At 38.6% G+C, this 20519-nt stretch overlaps 1 protein-coding gene across 2 annotated transcripts; it reads right to left on the minus strand.

The window, feature by feature from the left end:
- Nucleotides 1-118: 118 nt before the first annotated feature.
- On the minus strand, nucleotides 119-20516 carry CPSF3 (cleavage and polyadenylation specific factor 3). Of its 2 annotated transcripts, XM_071548361.1 has the most exons (19): nucleotides 20439-20516; nucleotides 19663-19726; nucleotides 18451-18548; nucleotides 17410-17538; nucleotides 16301-16478; nucleotides 15196-15285; nucleotides 14069-14219; nucleotides 11845-12020; nucleotides 11309-11467; nucleotides 10412-10558; nucleotides 9271-9423; nucleotides 8789-8897; nucleotides 7948-8046; nucleotides 6782-6876; nucleotides 6052-6139; nucleotides 3843-3912; nucleotides 3173-3269; nucleotides 1084-1190; nucleotides 119-475 (listed from the first exon to the last, which is right to left on the minus strand). In XM_071548361.1, the coding sequence occupies exons 1-18, from the start codon at nucleotides 20507-20509 to the stop codon at nucleotides 1089-1091; spliced, it is 2076 nt and encodes a 691-aa protein (XP_071404462.1). In that variant the 5' UTR covers nucleotides 20510-20516; the 3' UTR covers nucleotides 119-475; nucleotides 1084-1088. The 2 variants fall into 2 exon arrangements, with proteins under 2 accessions (XP_071404462.1, XP_071404461.1); XM_071548360.1 differs by lacking the exon at nucleotides 119-475 and having other exon boundaries at nucleotides 992-1190.
- Between the last annotated feature and the right edge of the window lie 3 nt (nucleotides 20517-20519).

Below are 20519 nucleotides of genomic sequence, written 5' to 3' on the forward strand. Positions count from 1 at the left end.
GCCTCCCTGATGGAGGTGCGCGCAGAGGAGCAGCCGGGACCGACCCTCCTGTGCTGGCTGAAAGCACATTTAGGACATGCACGATGTTACCGTGTTTATCTGTTCCAAAGAAACGCTTCCGTTTTAAGAAAATGCAGTTACCTCATTTAAGAGCCTCATAGTCTTAGTTACCAAACGACACAATTGGGGCGGCAGGGACAGCTGCTGCTAATTCTAATACACTAATTCTGCTGTTACTAATGCTGCCATGAAGACTATCAGGTGCCTTTTTAATCAGTTGAGAAAAGGAGGAAAAAAGCTGTGTGCTCAAGAGGAAGATTTTCCGTAGAAAACTCACTTTCTGTGGCCATTTTCCAGCATGACAGTGTTTGGCAAGAACCCAGCGCCCTCAGAGTACCACAATCAGTCTTTGGAATTCTCCCCTCTGCATCCTGAAGTTTCCAAGTGTCACTTTCCCCGGGAACAGCGTTTCTGCCTGTGACAGACACAGGGACAGGAACGCTCAGGACACAGGAGGCTCTCACAGGTCACGAGCATCAACTTCACTTGAGGCTGGTTCTGTTCCTCTTGTCCAGTTAATGGCAGTGCCAGCACACAGACTTTTAGACCTCCAATTAACCCCAGCAGTCAAACATGGATTCCATTTTAAATGTGATCAAGACCCCTTTGACTTCCAGCAGATACAAGTGTGCACACACAACTGCTTCACTGACAGGAACAAACTGATAGACAAGCTGCATTCTGAGCATATGCAAACCCAATACATCCAAGTTATCCTCCAACTGGTCACTAACATTCAAAACTATAAAACTCCATGTAAGTTTTGTAACCCTATATTAGGTTAAGAATTTTTTTTCTTATATGTACACATAAGAAAGAAGAACATAAGATTTAATTAGATCTATATGTACAAATTCACTTGTTATGAATTGTTGATCCATAATTTGAAGTAACTCAGCACTTTCATATTCACAGAGTTGATACATTTGACTCACTGAAGAAAAAAAATTTATTTACTCTTACAAAACAGTCCAAATAAATTGAACATCTAAAAGATTTTTTTTAGGCATCCTAGATACCTACAGAGGTCAGCACACTGGGCTGAGGGCATCATAAAGCCTCTGTGCAGCCAGTTCCACCATTTCACGAAGGGACTCGTCCTCTTCACTGCCTGGCTCACAGTCAACTACCTGGGAACAAAAACAGAAACATGTTAGCACTGGCACTTCAGGCTCCTTTGCAGCGTGTGAAGAATGTTCATAAGGGGAAAGGAAAAATGATCAAAAGTGGCACTGTATGTTTCTCAGCAGTCTGCCAGCACGTAGAGGACCACAGAGAAGGCTTAGGCACTTCTGCCGAGAATAAGAAGCTTAATCTCAAGTCTTATGTCTGATATTAATAACTTGTTTCAAAACCACTATGTAGTAATTTCTGTAGATTACATTTAATTCAGAATTAAAAAAAATCACAAAAGATTCAGTCCTTGGAGATTTCACTTCATCTGTGAATTCACTCACACTGATTAGGTTGATACTGCAAAACACATTCATGGCAGAGGTTCAGGCACCTGTACTCAGGAGCCACCATGCTGATGTTCCCACACCCATGATGACATTTACAGCAGAATTAAACTCCAAAGAAATTACTTTATTACTAAAACAAATCTTCCTAGAGAAAGATGCCCACTCCAAACACACAAGGCCATCAACATTCAACCCTGACTATCTCAAAAACAAAGGGCAGCATTTGTGTAATACTATTCCTGGTTCTATGGCCTTTCTAGACTCTGTACCTTCTCTAATTTACTATTCACTTGTTCCTCTTCTGAACAAGTAACTCTTTCCAACTATAAAGGTTTGGGGGGAAAAAAAGGCATTTGAAATAGCAAACATGAATTTAATGTTATTTAGCAATGTTGTTATAATCATGTTAACTTGTGAGGGCACCGCGTTAAGAGATAATGTGGAAAAAATAAATCCACATGTCCCACCACATAGTCAGATCTATACTAATCAGTTTTTTATTTTGAATGCAATGAAGTTTTTTAAGATACATATGCACATAAAGAAGGTCAGATCTTCCATGTAAAACTGGGTTCACAATGGCACAAGCTTGCCATTGCCAACACATTTGCAAAAATACACCCTGTTGCAGCTGAGTTGCCAGTTTCTGTAAGTACAGAAATCTTTTCACAATAATGACATAAACCAATATAACATATGAAAATTAAATCTAACTTCTTGATTAAGCAGCATGCATTTTTTCCAGTCTTGTTATTTTTCTATTTCAAGAGCTCTTTCCATCAGCCCTGTATTTTTCTGTACTATGTATAAACTGAAATGCAGCATCTGTTTATTAAAAATACGAATAAAGATGACACAAGTTGTGTGTTTACCACAGGACTGTAACTCACTATCCTCTTAAGATAATTAACATTCATTTGTTTTGTTTCAATAGATAAACTTTTGGCAGTGACCAACCAACCTTTTCTTCTGGGTTTCACTTAAAATGTTTGTTGTGGTCCCCAAGGAAAGGCTGTGAGAGCTACTCCATAGAACACATTAGTGCTATGGTAGAGGCAGTACATGACATATTTCAATATTATGAGTAATGACAGCACGTCTACACATTAAAATACTTAAGAAGATGAAGAACATGGTTCTAACCATTCTTTACAGTTCCACATTATTTGGATAACTAGGTGTGTTGGTTTCTTAAATCACCCTTTAAAATTCAACCCTGAACTAAGCTAGTAAATTAATAAAATATCTGAGTTTTGTATTTCAGGCTTTCAATTTAGCTACAAAAGGATCAAGATGAGAAAAAAACAACTTCCTACTCTGTGATCGTTCAATTATTCAGAGCAGAGCCTATGCTTTAAAAGCATTTTTAAAAAAATTGTGGGTTAACTCAGTTTCTCCTCTATTATCTTTATTAATTTATTCATACAATTAGAGCTGCTGAAAAATACTGACTTTTCTTCCAATTTACTGCATTTGTTGCACAAACACTGCTAGCATTTTTTTAATGAGGAACACTCTGTTTTGATGCCAAACAAAGACATTTCCTTAGCAAATGGCTACATGATATTCTGGGCAGCACCGTGTGCCAGACAGGAGATTCATCTCCACGAAACACAGCACAGACAAAACAAGTGCTTTGCTCTACATACCCGAGTCTCCAGGGAAATGTTTGCAGTCTTTCCATCAACAGTGATGCACAGGACAGAGCCATCTTTGGAACTCACACATTCCTCTCCAAACATATCCCTAAGGAAAGACCCACGAGTGTGACACAGGGCCAAAGAGCAAACAAGTTTTTCCATTAACCCTGGGGTTCCAAAGGCACTTTGTCAGCTGAGCACCTCCTTTCACTAACTATTGTTTAATGCACTTGGATGTAATTAACCAATACCAATCTAAATCATGACAGTGGGTGTCACGTAGCAGTAAGTATTTTACGCAAAAATCTTATCATAAATGAAGGGAAAGATTCCTTTGGTTTCAAAAGAGGCAAAGATTTCTACATAAAACAGAATACACAAAAGAGTGAATTTTGAAAGAGAGGTGATCCAAAGTTATTTTTCATAATAATCTGTAGCATAATTTTGGGAGACAACTTAAAAATCTGCTTCTGGAATAAGTCAAAATCTGCAGTCAAAATTTTAATGGTGCTGAGAAGTTTTTACTGTATTTCTTTTTCCACTTAATTCCTGGCCTTCACAGAAATTAAACTAAAGTAAATTGCATAGAGTATTTTAAAATAACTATCTTTAAACTCTATTATACTAAAATTACACTAATAGTGATAACTTTCCTTTAGAAAAGTATATACCAACTTACTGAAGCATGATCTCCATTCTCTTCCTATACACATCCATATCTATTTTTTTTGAAATTTTATTTACTGCAGCTGAAAAGAAAAAATAATTTTACTTTCACAGACATTTGCTGGGAGAGAAGAAATGGCTAACTGATGTATCCCAGTTCCTAACTGACTTTCATGAAAAACAATCCAAAGGCTGTGTAAAATATATATGCTTAAACATTTCATAAAGAAAACATATAAAAAAGATGAATCAAGGAAATGCACATAATTTTAATTATATGTTCCTTGTACTTATCACATTTTAAAACAGAAGACTGCAAGTCACATTTTCACTTTTTAATTCTGCTTTTTGCTGTAAACAGTCACTACTTCTCACATTTCCTTTATTTCAAAGAGAAAATAATCTACTTTCATAATTTGTTTATAAACCCTCCATTTTCTCATATTACAGGAAGACCCCACATCATGGAGGGGAGGAGCATGCAGAGAATACATAAAACAAAACTGGATGGGAGTGTGAGCAGTCATAGTAAGCACAGACATTCCTGGAAGACGTTTCAGCACAGAGGCATTGAAATAAAAATTAAAAGGTAGTTTAGAACAATTTGCTTTTGAATATAATTATTTAAGTATTTGATTGTTAAAGGAGTCAGAAGTCTGTAGGAGGAGCTAATTGTGAAAATTACTATCTTTTCCACTGATGGATACAAAAATCTTTAGCTTCAAGTTCTTTCTTCTGAAAAATCAGCTTTCAGTACTTCTAAATCAGCTGAAGAATTCAGAGAACTGAGCACAGTGACAGTCACAATTTCTTAGAAATTCTTTGAAGAACTTTGTAATTGCAAGAGACTGAGCAAGGATATCTTAAAAATTTACCATTCCTTAGATAAGATGCAGTAACTGAATGTACTAATCAAGATACAACTTTGTACTGGAAATGAGGTACAAGCAGGCACATGGTCAGCTGAGCAACAATAACTTGAGATATTTTGATTCAGTCTCTTGTGATCCTGTGAACATACTCTACAACACACAAGTGCAAGAACTCCTTGGAACATTTTTACCTAAAATAAGGACAAAAAAAGTCCTGCCAGAAGTCACACCTGAGATTAGCAGATAAAATCAGCACCATGAAACAACATGAGAAATAATGCTAAAAGGCACATGAAAATACAAGGAAGAATTAACTGCAGGGTGGTGGAGGGTGGAGAATGTAGTGTCACTAACAAATCATACAGAGGAAGTGTGGACTACCAAAAATCAGGCTAAGTCAGATATTACAATAAGAAACTTAAGAAAATAGCAAAAAAGCAAAAGGGATTTTCCAGCTATATATAGATAAAGGAAAAAAAACCCAAAAATCATGATGTCAAAGTACCATCCAAAAATAAAATGTCTATTTTTGGTTAGTTTCACAGGGCAGAAAATGAGGATCTGGCTAGAAAGGCTTATATATACTGAAAATTATCATAACCAAGATCAGAAAAATACACTCTCAATTTGCTTACATCAAGGTGACTGGAGAACCTTTATCCTCAAACAAAGTAAGAACTGCTATGGAAGTTACAAACTCAGGAGAAAAGAGTTTTAACCAATTTTCTGAGTCAAGTATGGGACTAAACACCTAAGGAACTCTGGTTGCTATCACACAAAAGCATTAAAATATATAATAAAAAGACAAGAGGAGTAACCCAGTGAAAGTAACTCTTTGCCCATATAGAATCATTGAATGGGTTTGGGTTGGAAGGGACCTTGAAGATGAACTCATTCCAACCCCCCTGCCATGGGCAGGGACACCTTTTACTAGATCAGGTTGCTCAAAGCCTCATCCAACCTTGCCTTGAATTCCTTCCAAAAATGGGGCATCCCCAGCTTCTCTGGGCAACCTGTTCCAGTGCCTCACTACCCTCACTGCAAACAACTTCATCCTAAACCTGCTCTCCTTTAGTTTGAAGCAACTTCTTGTCCTGCCACTACAGGCAGTTTTCCAGTCAGCTTCCAGTTGTCATGTAAGAGAAAGTTTCAACAAATAAACATGTCACAAATAATGAAGACCAAGTTGTAATTCTGTTTTTAAGTACCAAATCTTACTCCCTAATAAGTTTCATAAGGAGATAAGGACAAGGGGACTGCATTCTATTGCAAGGCATTATATCCCTCTAAGCTTGTAAAAACAAGAAGAAGAAATGGCTCAGTTGAACAGGCATACACTGAACTTACTACCTTTCTGTATTTTGGGATTTGACTGAACTTCCAGTATCACTGTTGTCACGGTGTCTGCATACATATCATTAGCAGGATTTGCCACCCACTGGAAAAGAAAAAAATACATAATTTGGACTGAATGAATAGTGGAGCATTAAGACAACTAACATTCTTTGTACTCTCCTATTTGCTTTTCTCTGAATTCCAGCTTCAAATGACGGTCATTTATTTTACACCAGATTATTAATTACTTTTAACTGGGTATATTCCAGTAACTTCCCATGAAAAATTCAAACTGTTGAATGTTTCTAAGCACATGAATGTTTCTGTGCCATGATCTAGTACACGGACTGGAGGTGGACCAAGGGTTGGACCTGATGATCTCGGAGGTCTTTTCCAACATAATCGATTCTATGATTCTATGATTTACAAAATAATTACAAATTACCACAACTATTTGGGGGAGGAAGGAATACCATTTGATGTTATTTCCAATTACTTCTTGTCAAATAAAAAAGGGCACTGACTCTGCCATTATATTCATGAGTTGTGACAAAAAAAGAAACTGGCAGTGGCTAAATCAAAGCACACACACCCACACAGGACCACAGCTCAAGGGGAACTTTGTTCTAGCTGTCACTCTACCTGTCATCCAACAGAAAACTACTTAAAACATTTAACTCTGCATGGCATCTATATGGTGCTATTTTGCAGAAGCTGCAGAACAAAATACTTCACCAATGCCCACCTCAAGGACTACCATGCCTGGTTCCTGGATCACAGTAATACTTCTGAAAACTTTCAGGGCCGGTTTTTGTTGGATTTCTATTTCTTCTACATCACCTAAGGAGTGACAACAAATGGTTAGCAATAATCAAACTGTACTGAAAGCCAAACTAATCTTAAAATAGGTAATTTTAAGAATAAGAGGGGTTGTCTGTTATTATCACAACTGCTCAGAGCAGCTCACAAAATAGAAGCACATACTCTCTTCTCTTACCTGACAATATTATTCATTTTCTTTGTTCTAGACTGTTTGGGGTTTTTGACTAGGTAGTATGGGCCATTTTACTTGTTTTGAACTCTCATATTTGACTAGCCTTGTACAGTGACGTGAGCACACCAATGAAAAAGAAAACAAATGGCAAATTTAGAGCTTCACTTGCAGAATTAACCAGCTCTTCTTACCCCCTTAAAGGATAACCCATTGCTCACATAAGCATAGAACCTAAAAGCATTTGTGTGCCAGGTAGCACTTGAATTATGAGACCTGAACGTCAACTAAATATGGGTTTTCTCTTCACTAGAGATAGGAATTAGATTCCGACAGAGAAAAAAAGAAGTAGAATTTTGAGCTTTAAGTCTGGGAAGGCAACCTGCAAAGTGGGTGTGCCCTTAATGGACTAGGACAGGAACTGCCCCTAACTTTTATGAAAGCTAAACATGGGCATGAAGGATCTTCCTAGTGGCAGATTCAAATGGCTTTCCCTCAGAAAACACCAATGAGGTTAAATTCTTTCCTCGTGGGGAGGCACTGAAGAGGCTGCCTGTCAGAAAGGAGGACAGAGCTTTTTTTTTAATTAATTGGATGTCATTACCCATTCTATTTGGGGCTGGAGATAAAAGATCAATTAATAAAGTTTCCATCAGAGTGGGCAGAGCACCCACTTTGGGGGCTGACAGGAGACATAAATGGGCCTGTGCTCTATATTGCTATATGGTCATCATTTTGCACTATGAATACAGTACAATCCCCCCAAAAGGTGGGGAAAGTTCCCCTCGTGAACTGGATCTGGCAGAAGCTGAATGATCTAATGAAATTTGTAAAATAGAAAGGTCTGCTTAGGAGATCTGTGACGACTGGAAGTTGTTTCAAAGCTGCCCACTGTAAGCCGTGACCTCCCAAATACGCACCAGTAAGTTTCTGTAGCTGGTAACTAAGCAGATTAAAAGGGCCCGTGTATGGAATGGCTTGTGTCTGTGTTACAGTGCTCATGGCCAAGTCTGTGTAATCTGAAAGAAATATAAAAATTAAAAATTATCCCTTTGAGTTTACTTCCTAAAACAAGTAAGTTGCCACTATAGATAAATAATGGCATTGATACATTTAAGACAAAAGGGTTGAAAAGGAGAATTGGTGAAGAGGAAGGTGGAGCATCTAATATAAGATAAATAATATATTTGTGGTTAGGAAACCAGCAAGAGCTTGTTACATTATCCTACCCATTAGAGACAAACAATGAACTAGGACAGCAGAGCTCCCCAAGCTCTTCTGGCCTTACATTTAATTCTTCTATTCTGAGAACAGATCAATTTCTTGAGGAATAAACAGCATAGAAGGACTACACAAATATTTTCAGTGTTCTGTAGTTTTTCACACTAAAAACTAATAGCATTTTAGAAACTGCGAGGACCATTGATTGAGGTGTTCTTTGGTTCTCACTGGCATGTTCTATGTGTATTCCTGCAGAGGAAGAAGTTTTAAGTAACCAGAAGGGAAATGGAATTTTGTTTCTTTTCTATTACAGAAAGAATAGAAAAGATTTTAAACTTGAGTGAACAATGAGTTGAATGTCTTTCTGCTCACTACAACAGTTCAGAACTTTAGGCAAAACTAAAACCAAAATATTCACTAATTGTTTCTCAAACAAAACATCACAGAAAAAGAATACCCAGAATTTTAAATGTTTTAATGACAAGAGAAGCACACAGTAAGTTTAAATTATCTACTGATCACATCACTGTCTTTACTTACTGGAGAGGTCACATGGAGAAAGGATGTGATAGTTAAAATTTCTTTTAACTAGGATTCCAGAAATTCTCTGTCCTTGCTCTGGTTTCTTATCTGCTAAAGATCCCATTACCTGGAAAGAAAAAAACATACAGTGCAACAAGGCAGTCTGAAGTATTCACAGCTCAAAGGTGCCTATAGAGATGAAATCTGGTCTTCTCAGAAAAATCAAGAGTATAAAATTAACTCTGAAAATAAAAGCTCAGAGTAACCTACAAACATTCTGAGATGTGACACAAGAGGAGTCTGAAGTGAAGAACCAAACCCAAAGCCCAGCCATAACAAAAACCCCAAATAAACTAAACACAAAACATTCACATACTTTGAGTCTCTGGAAAACATATATAATTTGAAATCAATTATAAACAGAGGCTTGGGAAAAGAAGTGTAGTTTTTATCCCAGAAGAAAATACTGTTGTACAGATAAGAAAACACTGATTTCATACCTTGGCAAGTTTTTCTCCTCTGAAATTCAGTGTCACAGCTTCAGTATTCCTAGGATTGTGAACTTCTATATGAACTTCATCATTATCCTCATACTCCCGTATCAATGCTGCTTTCAATCTGGCCATTTCATTCTGCTCACCATGAACTAAAATCTATAGAAAAGATAGTTTTCCTTTTAGCCAGAGTTATTTGTCCAACCAGACATGTTTAGTAAACAAATTATCGAAGAAAACTGCCAAATTCTGTCTCATCTTTACAAAAATGCAATTTCACAAGGTCCCACTGTATGAAACATTAGCTCAATTATAGTTCCATGTGTATCTCTGAATTCTCTGCATTATTCAAAGGCTGAGATTTCACAACCTTGAGTATTAGTTGAAAATTACAAGCAAACAAGCAGAGTGCATTACAGAGATCCCATTTAAGTTTTCATACACTAATACATTTTATATTATCTAAGTGAAGTATTAAGTGTAACAATAAAAGTTATTTAGCTTTACATTTTTGTGTCTGCTTGTAGATAAATATAATAAACATGCAATTTAGAGAGGATGCTTCACAGTTCACAAGTCACAATTTTCTTTCCCAAGTTAAATTCTCTTTTATTCTGGTATGATTTGTTTTCTTTCTTATCTGTGCTTGCACAATATTTCTCCTCCCGTTTCAGATCCTCGTCCCTAATTTCACATTCTGGTCCTTCATGCCTCCCACTTTCCATGATGTGCTCATGCTTTTCCCTGCAAGTGCTAACACAGTCTTTTGTTTTCTGCTACGTATCTTCAATCAATATTTTTTAATATATTCTGGGGCAAATTGCAGTGAATTATTCCAACACCACCATCCCCAACTTAACATTGTCCTATCCTGTATCTTACTTGCACAAAAAACTACTGAAAGAGATTATGGACCACAGCACTGTCTGCAAAGTCATCCCCAGGTACCCACAAGCAAACACTTGAGAGCAAGCTCATTTTTACTTTGCTACGGTAACATGAGGAAAAATGGTTCAAATCTGCACCTCTTATTAGCCAAAGCACAGAGGTGCTGGCTACTGCTAGACACCAATCTCGGCCTTGACTCAAGGCTGTGAGTTGGTTTGATGACTCCCACTCTGCAGAAATGGGCAGCATGTACACTAACCACATGTGGAGGTTTCAGGGCCCGGATAAATTCACTTGTTTGTTGATAATCTGTGTGAGCAGAGAAGGAAATGTAATCCACAGACATCTTCAGTGGGAGTTTTTGCCCTGACATAGTTGTAATCTCTTCAGGTTCAGACATGATGTGCTAGGAAAAAAAAAGCACTTTAAATAAAAAACATGAAAGCCTCTTACAGACACCAGATAACTAATGCTTTACATTTTAAATGAAGTAATACTGGCAGCCATGTTAAATGTGAGGAAGTGAAAAAATCTCTCAAACTTCACAAAACACACACTCACAAGTGAAAAAAGCATGCACGACACACACCATTTCATCTTGTGCATCCTCAGCAGATCTGGGAGTTCATCCTTCTTCCAGACACATTTCTCTGTAATTTGCATCAAAATGGTAACAAGTGTGTGACTTCTACCTCTAAAGGCAAAACTAGATGAGGTTGTGTTTAGCTGCTGGAATTTGGAAGGATTTCATGCTATACAGATGGATATTGGCACAAGATGCACAAGGCCCTCTGATCTCTGACATGTAAATGGTGTTAGATTTAATACTGATGCCTCTAGAATTAGGATTAGGGCTACATTCTCAAAAATTAAATGGTGTGGGTGTCTAAAGATGGAGAAAAGTTCTCTCTCATGAAAAGGTAACTACTCCTAGGAAAGATTATTCTGTATAACAACACTGGAAATGACCATATGTAAATTTTCTGTACTTTTCATTAGTATAAGCCAAAAGCAATCACTTTTGACTATGTAATTATGCATAGCTGACAACAATTTCAGTAAATCCAAATGAAGACACTTGCTATTGACCAATTCTTTTTAAACATAACATGAAAACTATTTCATATTAAGAAGTTGTGGTGCATTAGCAACTCACCTTAGCAAGTGTTCCTTCAACACAGTACCCTGCAATAATGACTCCATTTCTCTTATCTGTGCACCAGCTCTCGAACAACTCTCTGGACAGGCCACTCTGCATCATACCTGGGGAAGCCATCACAACACTTGGGCCAATGTCATCAAAGTGATCCATACTCTGAATGGACACACAGCGAGAACATCAGTTACAACTCAGATGCAGGACAGCCCAGCCACACCCTTGAACAACAGACAAGAAGGGCCCTGTGTTGACAGATTACACCCCACCCTCATAAAAAGTGCCTTTTGCAGGAAAGTTCCTCTTGCTGGTGCCCACAAGGAGGAAAGTGCAAGTACAGGGATCTATAGGGGAAGAAATGCTGGGACAGAAGCTCCCTTCAACCAGCCCTCTAAACCCTGGGAATAGCAGATAACTCAGATATCAACCTGTACCTGATCAACGTATTGGGATATTAAACACACAAACTATTCAGTAAATACGAACTGTTCTGTCACTCTTCTCCTGCTGTAAGACCACCTTAATCTCAAGCTTACCTTCAGATTACTAATATGCTTGAAAACAAATGGATTGTTGATGTTAATTTGCTTGCGGATTTTGTCGTTCATGGCATTGACGTACGTCTGATAAACGGCCATACACTTCTTTGCCAAGGAGGAGGCGTAGTATATAGGGATATCATGGAGTTCAGGATGATTCTGCCAGTATTCATCTAAAAAACCCCAAAACAATGAAAAAGAACCAAAAAACACCCTCCCTCAAAACCCCACACAATCCCATCCACAGTACTATCTCCAAAACACACAATCCCATCCACAGTACTATCTCCAAAACACGCAATCCCATCCACAGTACTATCTCCAAAATCCATGCTTCTCAGAAATTTTAGTAATTATTGTAAAACAGATTTAGCAATGGATTTTTTTTTCATTTTTATTACAAAAATCATAATCATGGACCTTTTTTTTCACCTGCCCTTCTAAAGAAGAAAAACCAATCACCACCTAAAACAGGCAAATAAACACAAGATGAACTTCAGGTCAAAGTCCAACCAACCACCATCTTCAGCTACAAGGTTATATTTTAGAAGCCTAACTGAAACAAAAACAAGAAAAGAGCCTCCACTAACCACAACTTATTTTATCATTGACGACAGCAGACATGACGTTTCTAAACACAAAGAGATCTAAATCCAGCCATACAAACATAACTTATGTGTTTGCCCATTTAGATACAGTTCTGATAGTATAAAATGTATTTATATGACATAATTGAGGCCAAATGACACAAAAATAGAGGTACACTGTTCTGGCTCTGTTTGGACACTTACAGTACTATGGCTTCTACGCAACACTTTTGGTTTGAAGGCAAAGCTTTTCCAAAACATGTCAGAGAGGCTCAGTGCCATGAATATCCTCATAAGCTCAGGTATAACAATGGAAACAGCCAGTAAAAGATAACCAATTACTGGGTTCAGAGTGACATTAAAATACTGCAGACATCGACACAATTTTCTGTACCATAACACAGTATTTTATTTCTGTCATATACTTATGGAAAGAAGAAAAATAAACACAGAAGCCTGTAGGCTCAACTCCGTAGGCATGTGAGATGCAATTGCATTTTCTAACTAATTAAGCATCCAATTGCATGTCCAGGTTTACTAGATGCATTCTCAAGCTTATCTTTACAAACTCATTTTAACATCTGCACACAGTGAAGAGAGGCCAACAAATTACAATGTAATGGCTACACTGAAAACGCAATGGATAAGACTGAAAATGTTCAGGTTTTATGTTCTCTATAATATAAAATAAAAAACCTCTCAATCAATGAGAAGTAGTAAATAATCCTACATCCTCAAATACTACCCCGTGCCTAGATCCAAATTTTTTGTTAACATTTGAATAGAACAGTAACACATTTTGAAAACAAACTAGTTTCTAATATTGAGCTAAACTGAAATGGAAAGGGAGAAGAATTTCAAGTATTTCAGGTAACACTTTAGATTCAACACCCCTAAATATAAGTATTTGCAGTCTGAGGTAGTTATCTTATGATCTTGCTAGCATTTGGATGAGCAAAAACAGTAGTGAAAAAACAACATGACATAGTACAAATTATATGTGCTAAAAGGAAGCAAAGAAGTCTGGAAATAATTAATTCAAAAGCTGTTTTATTTAAAGTACCTTGTAACAACCATTTTTATATTTTATGTGAAGTAGCTTGTTATGTTCATTTATGATTCTCACCCATTTTTGCTCAAAAGCCTAATTTGCTTTCCCATTATCATTACAACTTCAGAAGTGCTACAAGTGCCCCTTATGGTCTTCTCAGGTTTCCCTATATGGACTTTTTCCTATAGGTTTGTGAATTAAGGGGCAAAGAACTTTGGAAGAAAATACACCCCTCTTTTTTAGCAGTACAGTTTAAATAGAACAGCTGTTGTGACTGATTACTTTTCAATCTGCAAGAACAGTCCTTATTTGCTGAAATCCTGGTTCAACGAGATTCAAAGTACAAATTACCACACCTTTCCTTTCTAGGCCTCCCTCCTACCCCACAGAGCAGCACTGCTGGTTGGTGTGCTGGATTTTTTGCATTTGAACAAACATGCCTTATATACTTTCATGCAATTAACATGCTAGAAAACGTCTGAAGAGCTGTTTAAGAAATTATTGTATCTGAAAGACTGCACATGAGAACACTCTCAGTTAACTTTATACACTTTTCATGAAGAGGAGCAGGGACAGCACATACCTAAAATTAGCAGCAGTTCCTGAGCTCGACCCAGGGCAAACACAGGAATGAGCCCTCTGCCTCCTCTGTTGACAATGTCGTGAACTGTGTTACAGAATCTCGCCTCTCGCTCCTCCCTTTTCTCATGAATGTGAGTGCCGTATGTGGACTCCTACATACACGAAGACAGAATATTCAAAGTACTGACACAGGAAGTAATTCTTGACCTTCTCTGACTCCAACAAGAAAATGTAGAAACACATACTGGCATTAACAGGTTGGGGAGGGGAGGGAGAGAGGTGAGGTGAAGGGAAAAGTCAAACCCACTTCCAAATGCCCAAAACCACCCCCACCAAGGTAAATAAATAAAATTTCCCCACTCCCAAACCCCTCCAAGCAATTCAGACAGGCAGATCCTTTTAGCACAAAGAAGTTAGAGCTATTAATTTTGATGCTTCTTTTAAGAGGTTTCAAATTGAACATACTTATTTTCCTAGGGGGAAATGCTGCCTCTGCTTTGATGGAGAGGTGATCACCCTGACATGGCCCACCAGGGGCACCTGTTTAATCACGAGCTTAAAATAGAGGAATTACACAAAATGCACAATTTTGACGTGACTTAAAATAAAATTATCAGTTACAGAGAGCAGTTAACAGGGACACAATAAATGAAAGAATTTTAGGTCTTACTCTAAAAGATCCCATTATTTGTTTCCTGTTAAAACTGTTACTTTTAAAGTTTCCCCTGAGCTGCTGATTTTCCAAACATGGATTCAGAATAAAATCATTTCACACAGAAAACAAAAAAAAGTATTGGGAGTACCTCCACCCAGGACAGATTCTTAACATAACTGGAAGTAGGTTAGGATCTACTGAAAAAAGATACCTGTCTAAACTGGGGTTTGTACAATGCAAGTCAAAGCTAATAAAGCTTGGAAAGGTTTGCTTAAGGACCTTCATCAGAAGAATTGGAAAAATGAAAATTAGACTTTTCAATACAGTGAAAAGCACTGTCACACTGTTCTGTTTAACACAAATCATGCACTGCCATTAAATATACACTGTATTTGTCATTCCATCTTAGTTTTAAGTCATACACCTATTCATATTCAACCACTAATACAAAGAAATAATCTGGTAGAACTTACGATTATAAGAATATCAGGTTTAATATTGGGAATCTCAGCTGCCATCAGATGTCTGTCTTCCTGCCTTGAGAAATCACCTGTATACAAAAGCTATTGAAGACAAAAAGAAGCAGGTATTCTGATTACAGGTTCTACCAGGATAGCAGCCTTAGAAAGCTGTTCTATAGGAAAGCCTTTTTAAGCAATGATGGTTTTAAGAAATTTATTACAAAAAGGATCAGCTGTACTTTAAACAAGACTCTTCTGATGTTGACAGGGCTACAAAATTAGATCAGTGGTACTACAATACAAATATTTAAACACCAATAGTAAAGGTATTTCAAGCAGTACCATAATTCCAACATTTGGGATATAAAGGTGCCATTTCACCCCTTTTGCATACATGCATTGACTCTTAAGAAGTAAAAACTGACATAACAAAAATACAGCAGGTTCTGAGTGGAAGTAGAAAGAAGATAAACTACATTTACATATCAGAACGCAAATATAACGAATAATCTAATATAATTACTTATTAAAAATTATTCTAAGATTTTCTGATACTAAAGAAATGTTGATTTTTTCAGACTGGAATGATCATGTACCCCACTACATCAACAAGAAATTTTTAACTGCTAGTAATTTTTAATGGATTATTTAACTGCAGAGTAGAATGCAACTCTCTGTGCCTAAAATTAATAATAATCCTATTTCTTTAGGTACTTTGGCATAAGAGTGTTATGAGAAAAACAAAACTTGCACTGGAGACAGGTAGACATGGTAAATCAGAATTACAGAAACAAACATCTGTTCATTGATTGTACCAAAATGCAGCTTCTGTAAGACTGACTCAGCTATCAGCTACCTCTGAGCAGACCAGCAAGGAAAACTACACATTTAGTGGTTCCAAGTCTGAGCCACATCCAAACATCTGACCTGATTCGTGGCACTTGCTAGTTGTAATCAAAGAGCAACTACATGTCCTAAATCAAGGCCTCCCACCCTGACATGAGCCCAAGTCTACTCGACAGCTCCAGCCACAGTGGTGGGGCTTAACAGACAATAATAAATAATGACTACATTAGAATACAGGCTCAATATCAACTTTGTAATGAAAAGAAAATACCTTCACACCAGCTATCTCAATCATAAACATGGCTGCTCCCAGGACGTGGCCTGCGTGGTAACACCAGAATTTGATTCCTGCCACCTCTTTCACCTCGTGGAAGTTGATGGTCTCGATCTTGTCCATGCTCTCTTCGAGGTCTGTTTCTGTGTACAGCATGTCATCTGCTGAGATGTTACTGCATAAAGGTGAAAGGGCTAAATGTCAGCTCATTTTAACAGCTGGGAAAAACACTTCCTGGATTTTTCCCCACTGACAGTGAGATTCCATTCCAGTAGCACTGTGTCTCCTATGTTAGAAACCAAGTCCCAGGTACTCTGATGTAATTGCCCTAAGGAGAGTTAAGGTCTCTTCCATTTGAAAGGCCATGCTAGAATAGCCTTTTCAGTTCAGAATTTGCTCTGTGTTTCTCTAAAACTACCAAGAGATTCCCAGCTCTGACCAGAGATCTGCCACTTGGCTTGTAACAGTCCTGAAAAACCACACTGACCCACACTCTTCCCACCAGCCCAGAACAAACAAGTTAAGAGGACTGTTTATCAGCTTTCTGACCCAGGTGCAAATCTGCTGAGTTGAGAAATGCTCAGGACCAGTGCAGTCACATAAAAATGATGTGTCAAGGCATGTAACATAAGGGGAAAAAAAGGAAACAAAATCCCCAACAGGTAAGTAACAGAGCACTCTTTGCTATTTAATATGTAATCTGTCTTTGTCCTGAAGAGTGACTTGTATCTTTAGGGGCTTAAAATTCACTACTTCTGTGAAGCTTAAGAAAAAAGAGACGTTAAAAAGCATGAGAACAAAAGTGTGTCTTAAGAGAGACAGATGGGGGGGAAAAGAGATACTATTAAAGGTCCCAATTAAGGCAAATGAAAAGAATGAGTAGAAAGAAGGGATTTTTTTTGCTTTTAATTGATAGGAAATTACTTGAGAGACACATGAGGCAGTAAAATGACTCATTACCTCTAACCTGGTTATATATAATGTTTCCACTTGTGACAACATCCACATCCATCCAGCAACCTTTGCTGGCTTCATCTTAAGTCTCCCATTGGATATATAGGTGAAATAATTCAGGAACTGAAGGGACAACCCACAGGTTAGCTTACCTGACTTTAACATAATCTGAAAGAAGCCATCTGTAAATAGCTTTTGTGGCATGAGTCATAAACGTCCGACCTTTAAAACTTGTTTTCTGCAAAAACCACGGTAAAGCCCCACAGTGATCTAAATGGAAACTAAAATAGACAAACATATCCAATTAATACATTCATACCACACAATATATAACACACATAATTCACTACTTCACTGAATTAACATAGTGTCATGAAAATTCAGAATTTCCAACCATGTTGTTAACTATGCTGGCCTGTATTCTCTACACTAGTGACTAGAAATACAACCAAGAAAAGGTAACAGTAGTACAGGAAATTCTCAATTAATTTCCAAGGTTTTAGCCATAATACATCAGAATTAACTTTTTTTGTAATTTACATATAAATTTAGAAGGAGAAAAATAAGTGGAACCAGAACACAATAAACACCAAAGACACAAGACACCTAACAAATTTTGCATGTTGCACACTACGGATTAAAACATGATCTATTATATTACATTATTTTTCACAATTCTAGTTTGACTTTTGAAACACAGGTAGAACAAACACAGAAGCTCAGAATTCTACAGAGACCTGTTTATGACTGGTCAAATCATTTACAAATGGCTCTCCTTGTCTCTCAGTCATTAAGCTATTCTTAAACCACCTTCAAAGCTCCCCTAAATCTCAAAGAATTTTTTTCATTCAAAGCCAATAGAGGAAAAATACACCCAAAGCTTTTCAGCCTTTATGTAGAAAACTCCTTCTAGAAGCTGTCACAATGGTGCTACAGCAGGCCAGGTTATAGAAAAAGAGTCAAAAATCACAAACTCAGAGGAGAATTGTAATGTCCAAAGTGAATGAACATCCTTAATGTTCAGTCCTTAATCTAAGTGAAGATCCTTCAAAATTTTTTTAAAAATAAGCTGGAAATATAACACTTGGCCATACCATCTCTGTAACACCTATTTGCAGCCTCTCTTAATAACCTACAAGAGAACACAGCTCAGACCATGACCTTGGTGATTTGCTTTTTAAAGTGCAACTTACTGACTAATGAGGAGCAGATCGATCTCAGCAGGATCTATCAAATCAATGTAAGGAAGAGCATCCATTCCTTCCAGACCAGGATGGATTCCACAATCAAGCTGAAAAATAAAAAATAGTTAAACCTTCTAGTAGAACATATAAAAAACCCTCTTCCATTTTAGTCTAAGATGTATTTATTAGGGACTTGTAACTTTTAGCATCATGCAAAAAAAGTATTTTTTCATTAAACACTGCTTTTAGCATGGGATTTCATACAGAATGGTTTGAATTGTGAGAGACCTTAAAGATCATCTATTTCCAACCCCTCTGCCTTGGACAGGGACACTTTCCACCAGACCAGGTTTCTCAGAGTTCCATCCAGCCTGGCCTTGAACACCTCCAGGGATGGGACATTCCCAGCTTCTCTGGACAACCTGTACCAGTGCAACAGCACTCTCACAGTGAAGAACTTCTTCCTAACATCTAGTCTAAATCTCTCCTATGTTAAAACCATTCCCTCTTATCCTGTCACTACATGCCCTTGGAGTAAGTCTCTCTCCAGCTTTTTGTAGACTGCTTTGGGTACTGAAATGCTGCTCTAAGGTCTCCCCAGAGCCCTGCCTTCTTCAGGAGAATAGCCCCAACTCCCAGCCTTCCCCCAAAGGAGAGGTGCTCCAGCCCTCTGACCATCTCTGTGGCCTCCTCTGGGCTGGCTTCAGCAGGTCCACATCATCATGCTGGCCTTCTGGCTAAATGACTTCATTGGGGAACACCTTTCAGGAGATCCCAGACTTTGTTTATAATTTTGTGCCATGCAAGCCTTAATCCACCCCTCAGCACCACCTGAGTATACAGAACCAGTGTTTGCGAGTTATTTCAGCTGCCACTGAGAATATCGCTGGGAATGGGGAAGAGAACACCCATATTATATGTGACTCTTTACACATAACTGCTGGTAAACATTTGCCTCATGTTCCACTAAAACTTGGAATGTGAAAATTTTAGAATCCTCCCTTCAGACACATACATTCTATTTGGGGATATGGATTTTTTTACTGGGCAGCCTCTGTGGTTCTGCCTATCACACATGCTGTACTGTTCCAGAAAACTACAAAATGTGCCTCTTCCAGCAGTGTGTCCTATCTCAGTGTGGGGAATTTAACCTGTAACACCTTTTTGTGATCTGAAGTACCATAATGAGAGAGTATACAAATATACTCATGCAATAATTACCATTATTTTTCTTCCTTTAAACTCCAGAATAATGCATGACCTTCCAACCTCTTGGCCAGCACCTCTGCAAAACGATATCAAAGTCACGAGGGTTAAACAGCTCAGAGAGACAGTGAACATTACATGCCTTTTCTGGGATTATTTCTCTGCATAGAAATAACAACTGCACAGTCCTTTCAAACTCAGCTATTTCAAGTTACTGAAGTTATACTCGGTGGGTATGAGACCCTCTGCAATGCAGCAGAAATAAAAAGAAGCTGAATGAGGGAAGTATTTTGGTCTCATCTGGGTTCCACCGCATGTCCAAGCACCCAAGCCTCGAGCTACTGGCGTGTACAGTGACCGCAAGGTCTATTCACGCAACAACCCGCCTGGGGCTGCACAAGCTGGGGCAGCAGCTCAGCCGTGCAGACACCACTTCTGCCGGCACCAGAGACATGCTCAGCCCACCGCGACCTCCTCCCGCACCACCTCCCGTACCGTCACCTCCTCCCGCACCGCCATCTCCTCCTGCACCGCAATCTCAGCCCACCGCAACCTCCTCCCGCACCTCCACCTCCCCCGCCGCCTCCCGCACTACAGCCACCTCCCGCACTACAACAACCTCCCGCACTACAGCCACCTCCCGCACTACAGCCACCTCCCGCACTACAGCCACCTCCCGCACTACAGCCACCTCCCGCACGGCAAACTCAGCCCACCGCGACCTCCTGCACCGCCTCCTCCCGCACCGCCACCACCTCCCGCCCCGCTCCGTCCCGTCCCGCGTTGCTCACAGTGGCCGGATGAGCAGCTGGTCGCTTTCCTCTGCCGGGATCAGCGCCTCGGCCTTGCGCTTGGCCGCCATGGCACCGCCA

Source organism: Pithys albifrons, chromosome 2 (genome assembly GCF_047495875.1).
Source record: "Pithys albifrons albifrons isolate INPA30051 chromosome 2, PitAlb_v1, whole genome shotgun sequence".
Lineage (NCBI taxonomy): Eukaryota > Metazoa > Chordata > Aves > Passeriformes > Thamnophilidae > Pithys > Pithys albifrons.

Coding starts and splice junctions, on each gene's coding strand:
- CPSF3 (XM_071548361.1), bottom strand. CDS start 20,509: ATGGCGGCCAAGCGCAAGGCCGAGGCGCTGATCCCGGCAGAGGAAAGC. Junction 12,021..14,068: donor GGAACTGCTGCTAATTTTAG/GTATGTGCTGTC, acceptor GGGGTTTTTTAG/ATGAATACTGGCAGAATCAT. Junction 8,898..9,270: donor GAGGAGAAAAACTTGCCAAG/GTATGAAATCAG, acceptor TTTTCTTTCCAG/GTAATGGGATCTTTAGCAGA.